The following is an 11,217-nucleotide window of genomic DNA, read 5'->3' as shown; positions in this document are numbered from 1 at the left end:
AATCTGTATGAATACACAGACGGCATTCGTTAAGCAGGAATTCATGGAGATATTCCAAGATTGTATTTTTTGGAAAATCCTCAGATAGAGCTCCTGGAGGAGACATCTGATGACATTTCTGGGGGAACCTGTAAGAGGAAACGAAAAAACATATAGCTCGATCACCCTGGTGATTGGAATATCTGGAGTATTGTTTTAACAGATTTCGGACAATCGAGGTAATGAGTCGGAAGTACCTAAATAGAGTTTTCACCCGAATGGATTCGGTTTTTTACCCAAATGAATTTCAAGGTTGCAAAAAAGTTTAAGAAGAGTGAGTGGCTAGGAGATTTAAAAGGGGTCATGCTAAATTTCAGTGGGCTCTTAAGGTAGTTTCAGAGGGGAGGGCTGGGGAATTCAGCGCGTTTCAGAAGGTTTCAGTGATGTCTTTGGGGGCTTCACAGGGCAGAACACTGGCATCTTATGAGGCTTCAAAGGCTCTCAGGTGAACTTCACGAGATTTTCAGGGGGCTTCAGAGGTTTTTCAAGGCGTTTCTAAAAAGTTTCAGCCAGCGCGATTGAGACGGTTTTAGTGGCGTGGGTTTATGCCTGGAATATTTGTTGCTGCGAATTTTCTCATCTTCACCATCTCCACCTGCTTAACTGCTTTGAAGGACCACACTCAGGTGGATGTTATATACACTTATCTAAAGGCGGCCTTTGACAAAATTGATCACAACATTCTACTGGCCAAGCTCTCTCGTTTGGGAGCATCCAACAAGCTTGTATCGGGGCTCGCCTCATATCTGATCGGGAGACAATTTCGTGTTAAAATTTATTTCTGCGTATCGTCGAGATTCTGTAATTTTCGTATTTTGCTGTTTGTTTTGTTCTTCAACGATGTTGCTTCGGAATCACGTGTAAACTGCCGGTTTATCTATGCTGATGATCTGAAAATCTATTTGGTAATTCGATTGTTAGAAGACTATCATCGCCTGCAAAATTGTATCAATCTGTTTGTTGAGTGGTGTCACCTGAAAAAAATATTGTCAGCATTTCGAAGTGCTCCGTAATGACATTCCATCGTCTGAACCATCTGTTTCAGTTTGATTACCACATCAATGGAAGCTTTTTTCAACGGATGGAAGAAGTATCTGATTTAGGAGTGTGAAGAATTAGCATTAAGTTAAAATTCACAAATATAAAGAAATTCAAAAAAAAAATCTGATTTAGGAAAGACGTTGGACCCGAAATTGACGTTCAACAAGCTCTATGCAAAGGAACAGTTCTTAACACGATTTTCTTCGAATGAGTGTAATCAGTTTCGTACCTTTTAATTCCGCCCTATGTTGCTTATCCTTTGATAGATACGCGTATTTCGACTACCACTTGTAATCTTCCTCAGTGTCAGTTATCCACAGTGGATAACTGACACTGAGGAAGATTACAAGTGGTAGTCGAAATACGCGTATCTGTCAAAGGATAAGCAACATAGGGCGGAATTAAAAGGTACGAAACTGATTACACTCATTCGAAGAGGGTATTCTGCTTAGAGGGTTCGAAAAGTCGGTACAAGAACGATTTTCTTTTCATTTACAGATATTCCCCTAACAAGCCCAGGTTCATCATCATGGTCACCCTTGAATAATGACAATGATTTACCTCAATTACTGAAAATGTTTGACAATTTGACATTTGAGATCCACAATGATATCTACGGAATGGATCATTGCTTTAGTGCAGATATTACCGAACTATTAATGAACCAATAGCATTATTTAAACAAATTCATATTTCAATTGATTAATAAGGGACATTCTGTGTCTTCTAATAAATTACAAGTTTTCCAACATGGTGGCTCCACAGAGGAAAGACACGCCTGCCACCTCGAATTTATATCAATGGTTATGAAACCAAGGTGCTTGAGGAATTCGTCTACTTCGGCTCACTGAAAGCCTTGTTAACTAATTAGTGGTTGGCGTGGAAAAGATCGGATCTTTCGAATCGGACCGGTAGCTGAACCCAAATTTTCCTTTTGCATTCCCATTTGTCCCATTTTCTTTTCTCATCCATAATCTATTGTATTGCCTAAATTTCCCTTTACTACATGATCCTCATTGGTGGGCTTTGTTTGGTGTATGTCAAGTGTAAATTATATTCAATCTGACCATACTGGAGTGTGTTCATTCAATTAACCTATCTCCTAAGCTCCGTTTTGTCCGGAATGTCATTGAATAATAATTCAGTAAAATGTACATCAAATATTACGTGGTAAATTATTTCCATAATGGAGAAAAAGTCAGTCAAAATGTCCGCTGCCTTAGTAAGCCACACTTTGGTTCAACTAATGATTACCTACCCTTGAGGACTCCTATAGGGCAGTGCATGAAATTATCTCCTTCTCTTTCACTCTTACAGAAATTTTGTAAACAACAAGGCCACGAAACGTCAAAATCCCATACAAAATCAAAACAGTGCAGTGCCCTATGAGATAAAAAAATAGTTGGAAAATTTATTCAGCAGACTAAGAACTATCTGAAAACGGTAACCTTGGTTCGAGATTCAAGATTGTCCGCTGTCAAAAATGTTCAATGCTCTACATCAGTGAAGAGAATTGTCAGACAAAGAGGCACAAAACAAGCAACAAAGAAGGCGCGACGATTACTCTTTATCCCTACTGGTAACAGATAAAGACATGATCTCGACTTTTTGTTGTAGACAAATCGGAAGCTGAATTTGTTGCGTACTTTTCAACTCGTGAATAATCAATTATTACTATCCCAAAGTCGAAAAAGTTTGATGATAGATCTTCAACAGAGTTGCAGTGTTTACCGACTCGAAGTTACCATTTGAAAATCGTAATGCAAGGCTTAAAAATCTCTAAACTCGTGGTGTACGATGCTTATCCTATTATTTTCAATTTGGGACAAACTTGGGCAGATTGTCGCAACAAATACAGGTTGCGACATTGTCATTATTGTTACGCGATAGTTGATTTTTGATTCACTGCCCAATATATCTGAATCCTGATAAGATATAATGATTCGTCTTCGGCAAAGTTGTTTGGCAATCTAAGAACTATCTGACATTTGAGTCTATGTTTCGTGCTTTATCCGCTAGGTGGCTCCTAGTGTCAAAAAAGTTCGTACACGTGTATCTCGACACCTAATGAGCTAGAAGTGTGCCGTTTTCAGCAAAATTGTACACCAAACTATGAACTATCTGTCAAAGACGACATTTATGTTTCATCAGCTAGGTGGTGCCAGTGTAAAAATGTGTAAAAAGCTCTCTATCTCAGAAACTTGATGAGATAGAATGATGCCGTCTTTGGCAAAGTTGTTAAGCAAGCTTAGAACTATCTGACAATAGTCATTGACTCAGGTTCGTGACTGATTTTATAGGTGGCACCTGGAGTCAAGAAAGTTATATCCCATATATCCCGAAACTCTAATAAGCTTATAGTTTTTTTTAATTTATTTTTTTCCGCGAATTTAAACTTTAGCTAGTTCTTTCCACCAACTTAAATGTGTTCAGCAGGTTAAGAGCTATCTGGCAACGGCTGCTTTAGTTCGCGATTTGTCCGATAGGCAGCGCTAGTGTCAAAAATATTTAAAACTCTACTAGCTGTACCCGGCAAACTTTGTCTTGCCTACTGCGTTTTTTGTCGTTTCAAGTTTCTAGCCAAGACCAAGTCCCCGGTCACAAGATATTCTCAATTTAGTTGAAAATTGGAGTTTTCGACTAGCGAAGTTGGATTATTCTCCAAATCCGTGCGTCGGACCTAACTTTGGAAGTGGTGCGCTGTATAGCAAACCTGGTCCGCTATACAGCGCACAACTTCCGAAGTTAGGTCCAACGCACGGATTTGGAGAATAATCCAACTTCGCTAGTCGAAAATTCCGGGTTTGAACTGCACGTACAATATATGGAAGATCGATTTTCAAAAACTTTCAATTTTTCCATGTTTTTGCCTCATAAACCTTCCTTGGGTGAAAACTTACAGAATAAAACTAAGACGATCAAAATCGGACCTTCCGTTCGCAAGTTATGCGCGGTCCCACGTATGCCACTGCATTTTTATATATATAGATAGATAACGCGGAATTTGGATAGTGAAGTATGACACCGTTTTCGGCAAAGTTGTTCAGCCCCTTCTACATCCGGTTAGGGGGCGTCCATAAATGACGTAGCTTTTTTTAAGCGATTTTTAATACCCCCCTCCCCCCTCGTAGCATTTCGTCACAAATTCAGATACCCCCCTCTATAAATGACGTAGCATGTTAAACAAAACCCCTCAACAAAATTTTCATGTAAAAAAAATCGAACTTAGTTCTGATTGAAATTTTAACTTGAATGTTAATAGAATATTATGAAAAAAAAAACAATAGTAAGAAAACATTGCCGACTACCAGGTTCAGATCGCCGAGATCAAGACCATAGGTGCAACCAGTGGAGATTATCACCAGAGTTAATGACTCAATAAACCGCCCATCGTTCTGCTTGATGCCGAAGAACAGGAAATTGATGCTCTCAATATACCATAGAAGCTCTTCCGGAGATATTAGTTTGCTCACTAATAAATGTATTAAGAATATCAAATTGGTTTTATTTTAATAAAATTCGCCACGACATTCGAAGGACCCTGCAGGAGTTTCTTCTAAAATGCTTACAGCAGTTCATTTTGGAATTCCTCGAGAAGTTTCTTTTGAAATTTCCATTTTTGAGAATGTCTCCCTTTTTAGTTCCTCCAGCACTTCGTTCTAGGATTTCTATATGAATTTTCTTTGGGATTCCATTAGAGAATTCTTCCTCATTGTATTCCTTCAGGGGTTCCTTCAAAGATCCCTTCAATAGTTCATTCCGGAGTTCCTTTTTAGATTCCCTCAAAACCTCCTTCTGAGATTTCTCCATGAGTTTTTTTTTCTAAGGTTTTTCTAAAAGTTTATCCAAGGTTTCATTCAGGAGTTTTTTCAAGGTTTTCTTCTCCTCTCTTCCACCAGCAGTTTCTTTGGACATCTTTACAGAGATTTTAACCGGAATTTCTTTTGAGATGCCATCAGAACTTTTTTCTGTGTTTCCTAAAGAAGTTCCTTTCGGGATTCCTCCAGGAGTTCCTTCTTGGTGTCCTTCAGGAATTCACTCAGATATTCATTCCAAGACCTCGGCAGGTAGCCCCTCCGGTATTCTTTCGAAACCCTCCCAGGAGTTGCTTCTGGGATTCCTCCAGGTATTCTTTTTTGGATACCGTCAGGAATTCTATCCTGGACTATTCTGGGATTCCTCGAGGACTTCCTTCTAGGATTTATCCAGGATGTTTTTTTTCGGGACTCCTCCAGTAACTTTTTTCCGGCATCCCTCCTATCACTTCATCCAGGATTCCTCCATTTTTTTTGTTTTTATTTCTGTGTATTTTAACTAAAGCTAATTCTACACTTCATAGGATTCCTCCAGGGTATCTTAGAATTCTGCGAGGAATCCCTTTACGGATTCCTCCCATAGTTGCTTCTGGAAATCCTCCAGGATTTTCTTTCTTAAATTTCATCAGGAGTTAAGATAATCTTCCGTGATTCCCCAAAAGTTATTTCCGGGATTCCTTCAGGAATTCTTTACGGGATTCTTTCAATTTTTTCTTTTGTGCTTTCTTCAGAAATTACACCAGGAGTTCATTTTGACAATCAACAAATATCTCCTTCTAAGATTCTTCCAGAAGTTTATTCAAGATTTCTCTGAAAGCTTCATCTAGATTTGCTCCAGGTACTCCTTACGGAATATCTTTTGAAATTTATCTATTTCCTTTCAAGATTGTTTTAGGAGTTCCTTCTAAAATTCTTCTGGAAGTTCCTTAAGGGATTCCTGCTGAAATTCCTCCAGATCCTTTTGGAATGTTTTCAGAAGTTTTTTTTTCTGGAATTCCCAGTAGGAATTCCTGTGGAAATGTTATCCTTCCCCTGTTGGGGAAACCTATAAAGAACACAATGAGAAATTCCTTACAAAGTTGCTAGAGGAGCTCCTTAAGAAATTATTGGATGAATTCTTCGAGAAAGTCCTGTAGAAACTATATAAGGAATTCCTGTCCTGGAATGATGCCTTAATGTCAAAAACTTAGCAAAAAAGTCCTTTGCAACCTTAGCGGCGTGCAGTGCCCTATAGCAAGCAGCAAACTATTGGTCTTGAGAAGCATTTAAGCGAAATTGATTTTTGTCTGCAAACACAATACATTATTCTTTACGCAGGATTTCAAAACCACTTTCTCAGATACAGTTGTTGCGTCCGATAGCTGCATGCCTTATGAAATGAAGCCGGCATTTATTTTTTGTTCATCCGTTATTTGTTATTTACATTACCGTGAATGAAAAAAAAATCATGCAATATTTTTTTTAGTTACTGGATGATGATAATTAATGCAAGTAAAATTTTTATTAATTATGAAATATTTTTTTCAATAGGCTTAGTAGAAAGCTACGTAGCATATCATAAATCCCTACCCCCCTATCGTCACACTTCGTCACAAAATCACAAACACCCCCCTCCCCCCCCAAAAAGCTACGTCATTTATGGACGACCCCTTAAGGATCACTTGGCGGAGGACTTTGCAGCATTGGCACCCAATGTTGACGTCGCTTATTCTTCAACACGATCATCAAAAGCGTCAACCACTGTAGTCCTCAGCCGTTGTTGGCTGCCACATGAACTCGGTACTGTATACACCCAAATCTTTATTCAGGTAGGATACAAGGTCCTTCAATCTAGGTAACGTGACCTAAATGGAACCTGATTGTGTTCAGAGCAGTTGGAGTGTTTTGGATTAGAGATCAGGTTGGTTTACGGGAAATAAGTAGCGAGTGGATTCAAGAAGAGTTTAGGGCGTGCGAATGGGAAGGGGGGAGGAGGGATGTCAGTCACGGGTTGTTGGGACTGTGATGACAAATGTTAAGTTCAATGTTTGTTTAAGAATCTCTAAGAGCTCCCTTGAGTATAGGTCATCGGATCTACAATCGTAAACAGTCTGGAACGTGTTGAACCTTTTTTGAAATTGCCGAAACGTTTATGAAACGCTTTAAAGCGCCGCTGAAATCTCCCTGAAGCTCACTTTGAGCAGTGATTCAAAATGTATTTTCAGAAACTATAGGCCTTCTTAACCTCCCTCAAAATCCCTTGTAACGCCTCTGATACTCTACTAATTCCTCGAAAACACCTACATAATGCCTGAGCAATGCTTCTGAAATCCGCCAAAAATCCCCCGAAGCTTCTGAAACGCCCTCGAACTCGCAATCCTCTGAAACAAAATAGGACCCCATGTAACGCACCTGAGACCCTCCGAAATCCCCTATACTTAACGCCTTCAAAACTCGTTCAAAATCCTCTGAGACTTTCTGAAATGCCTTCAAAATCCTCCTTAAACCCTATCGGATCCCATGTAACGCAACTGAGACCCTTTGCAACCCCCCGAAAACACCCCTGAAGCCCCTATGCAACACCTTTGACCATCCCTCCCCTCCTGAAATTTCCTTGAAATCCCTCTGAAACCCCACATGACTTCCTTCAAATCTCCGGGCCACTCACCATTTTTTAACTTTTTTGCAATCTTCAAATCCATTTATGTAAAAAACCTATCTAGGCAGTCCCGACTTACTGGAGGTTTGGGTGTACTTCTTACCCAACCCACTGCGGTAGCAGTGTCACTCACAAGGTTTGTCGTGATTGTGTCTTCAACCGATTCACCAATCGATAGCCAGTAAGATTATCCTAACAATGGCTCTTCATATTCGCGCGATTTCCTCACCAAGATGGATTGTGGGGGGCTGGAATTAAGCTGGCAAAAGGGTTCTTTAGCTAAATAATACAGTACTACACCTTTCAGGGATTAAACACTCTTCTCGCTCAGTTATCTGCGTGTATAAATTGGAGTCCGATTTCTGCTATTACGGATGACCCTGTTGATCGTTAACCACTCACGTCTCACACCTCCACATTTTCTAATCTAATAAATTTACTATCAAGGTGGTGCAAAGTGCAGTGTATCACCCAGGACTTTCGGATTCGATGGTAGTCCAAGTGCGTGCTTGCCATCCAACGGCAAGTGAAATGACAGACATTATCTTCTACCATTTTGGAACCTGATTTAATTCTACTTGTCGACGACAACGAGAAACCACAGAAGTTCCCGGTGTATGCAGGTTTTCAAGAAATTGCGGAACGCGCCTTGTTCATATTCCTGTGGTTTCGATCATGCGTAACTACGACGTGACTCAAAGGGCTCAAAGTCAGGTACGCAGGTCATGCCGGTACATGCAACCCCTCTTTTATCGGGTTTACCGGGTCCTCTTGGAAAAGGGTCCCCGAAAAAGTTGGAGGTCCCATTTCGGCAGATTTTTCTACGGTATAAGCGGTTAGGAAATTACATGAGGTGTTGGACAAATTGCGGTGCATGTGGTATGTTGATACTTGCAGTGCAGCACCACGGACAGAACGCTTAACATTAAAACTGAAATAACGTTTGTTAATTTCCACATTAAAATTTTTTGAAACTATGTGAATTCTTATAGTTTCTAACATATTTGCTAATTCAAAATTCGCGTGGAATTTTGTTTGATTTAACAATTCGTGTTTTATGGCGACTCTTGTAGAAATTAACATATTTCTATTTTGTTTTGAAGTCAATTTAACTGACCATTCCCTTGGTGTCGAAGAGAAATGTAAAAACCACAATATTTAACATAAAATCAAACAGTTATCCTGCTCCACCTTCCGAGGCCATGGGGTGATGAGGCCACACGCTCATCCCTGTCTAGTACAAATCTGTTTGATAGGAGTTCATCTTATAGGAATTCGTCTAATAAAATCCTAGACTGTATGCCATGTTGGCCTCAGCTGAAGTAGTAGATGTTTTGAACGCGATCATTGAATGTTTTACAAGATAAGGCAAATCATATCTTGCAGCCTGAAATATATTATTGATGCATGTCGTCAGGCTCGGATTAAGAATTGTGGGGGGCCGGGGCCCGAGCGGATGTGAAGGCCCCTCGGAGATACAAATGCGATGAGCAAAAAGCTTTGACTTCGGTTTTCGAACAGTATATGAGCAATATGAATAATAAAGCTAATGTGTAGCAATCAAAACTCGTTTTGTGGGGGCCCCTATAATGTGGGAGGCCGGGGCCCTGCCTCCCCTCCCTTAAATCCGGCCCTGCATGTCGTCATAGAACTAGATTTGATACAGTTTTATTTCGAACATGCAAACAAGTCAACAACCGTACCTGTTCAAAGTTCTTCCAGCAGCATCGATCGAAACCAAAAGTAGGGCTACCATCTCCCTTTCTCCTCGCTGCGCAGTCCAACCAAATCGAATCGAAGCATGATCACTCACCTGGATAATTAATTCAGCTTACGCGTAGGCCTCAATGCCTTCTGCATCTTTCTCGTTCAATACGGGGCCCCCAATAGTAGGTACCTACGCTACAACAACTCATTTGTTTACATTTTCCCATTTCTCCCTTTACCACGATGGTTTTCATGCATCTCGACAACAGCGTCGTCGCCACCGCCGGCCCGATGCGATGATGATCATATGTGAGTGAGGCTTGAGCAGCTGAGCTCTATCGCGAGCGCATCATCTTTCCCCGGTTGGTTTCGATTTCTAAAACATAAAGCTCACGCACAGAACCAAGTGAACTCATTCCGGAAGCTAGAGAAAGACCGCCACAGTCAGTGGTAGACGATTTTCCGTCTGCTGATTTCGAGGTCGAATCACTCTCGTTTGCCTTTTCTTCATTAAGCTAATGACTCATGGTTGATGCTTAGGTTCCGCACGTTCCCCGAAGATATGAAGATCGACTAAATACCGTCGCTTCTTGTTGGTTTGGGAAATTTTGGAAGTCGGTAATTATACAAGTTACTAGAACAAGACCGGTGGCGGTGCTTGATCCGCTGCCGCGGTGGAGGTTGTTGCATTTTGAACTCTATAAAAGATGAATGTCACGACAGATTTCGGATACTCGATTGACAGTTCGGTTGCGCAAAACATGCCTTCTTCACCATGAAGTGGCTGCTCGTGATTTCGGTTCTCGCCGTGGCAAGTTCGGTTCGGGTGACGTATTCGATGGCCGTTGACTCGTTCGGGGAAGAAGTGCTAAATAGAACAAGTTCGGTGCCGAGTTCTGCGGTTGAAATTGTGTCCAGCTTTCGAAACTGTTTGGCCGATATTGGCTTTGTGGATTGTGCGAAGAACGTTCTAGTGCGAGTTCTGAACAATGCCATCAACAGCAACGCTGTAGTGAGAGTGACCCGTTACCTAGTGATCAGGAAGAATCCGGACTTTGCTCTGACGGAAGCAGAGGAACGTACTCCGGTAGATTGGCATACGATTATAACGAAGATGCGGGACTTTCTTGATTCTCGGTCAATCCAGTTGAGCCTAGTGGCCCCGGATGGGCGATCCTTGATTCCGTTAGGTGCAGAAGCACGAGGAAAGAAGCATAAGCACAAACACCAAGGTGGAATGTACATGATGGGTGGAGTGGCCTTTATGGCGATGATGGCTCAGCTGGTTCTGGGAAAGGTGGCCCTCCTGGCGGCAGTGGCGCTGATCATGGCCAAGATTGCATTGGTGTTCTCGACGCTGGTAAATAACCTTGGTTATCTTTATGGTTCGATAAAATCGTCGCAAAGTCACCGCTGGTGGTAAGCTAGGGGAAGTGCGAACAGAATCAATGACGAGTGCTCTTTGGAACTTTCTTTGCAGAATGGGTTCAAGAAGGCGGCTGCCGCCAGTGGAGGAGGAGAACATGTGGTTTATGAGCACTCCGGGCACGGATCGGGTGGAGTAGGAGGAAGCGGATGGCAGCGAAGTATTGAACCGAAGCGGCAGACGGGTGGGACGGCCGGTGGTGGAGGACAGTGGGATGATGACGAGAGTGTTCCGTACAGGAGAAGACGACCAGATTACGACTACTCGCTGGACGGAGCTTAATGGGGCTGGGTGGAGGGAACTTATGGTGCAGTTTAACTAATGTAAATATGACTGTTATCTATAGCTAGCAGTACGAATGTACGTCAGTCTGCGAAAACAATCAGTATTTGAAACAATTGAAAAAGTTATGATATTTTAGTGAAGATTCAAATAAATAAAGAATAAAAATTGCGTGTTTTATAAATGAGAAAAATTGAAGGTTTTGTTCAAAATGCACGAGTTATTATTGTTTCTATTTCATGACGAGTTTCCTATGTCGCCAAAGTTTT

The 11,217-nt window shown here is 41.2% G+C and overlaps 1 protein-coding gene across 1 annotated transcript; it reads left to right on the top strand.

Annotated features, from left to right (window-relative positions):
* Positions 1–9,840: 9,840 nt before the first annotated feature.
* On the top strand, positions 9,841–10,948 carry LOC134284636 (uncharacterized). The gene has a single exon (XM_062843636.1). The coding sequence runs from the start codon at positions 10,016–10,018 to the stop codon at positions 10,661–10,663; it is 648 nt and encodes a 215-aa protein (XP_062699620.1). The 5' UTR covers positions 9,841–10,015; the 3' UTR covers positions 10,664–10,948.
* The last annotated feature ends 269 nt before the right edge of the window (positions 10,949–11,217 follow it).

The sequence above is a fragment of the Aedes albopictus genome, unplaced genomic scaffold (assembly GCF_035046485.1).
Source record: "Aedes albopictus strain Foshan unplaced genomic scaffold, AalbF5 HiC_scaffold_39, whole genome shotgun sequence".
NCBI lineage: Eukaryota > Metazoa > Arthropoda > Insecta > Diptera > Culicidae > Aedes > Aedes albopictus.
This window is presented reverse-complemented; position numbering and strand designations above follow the sequence as displayed.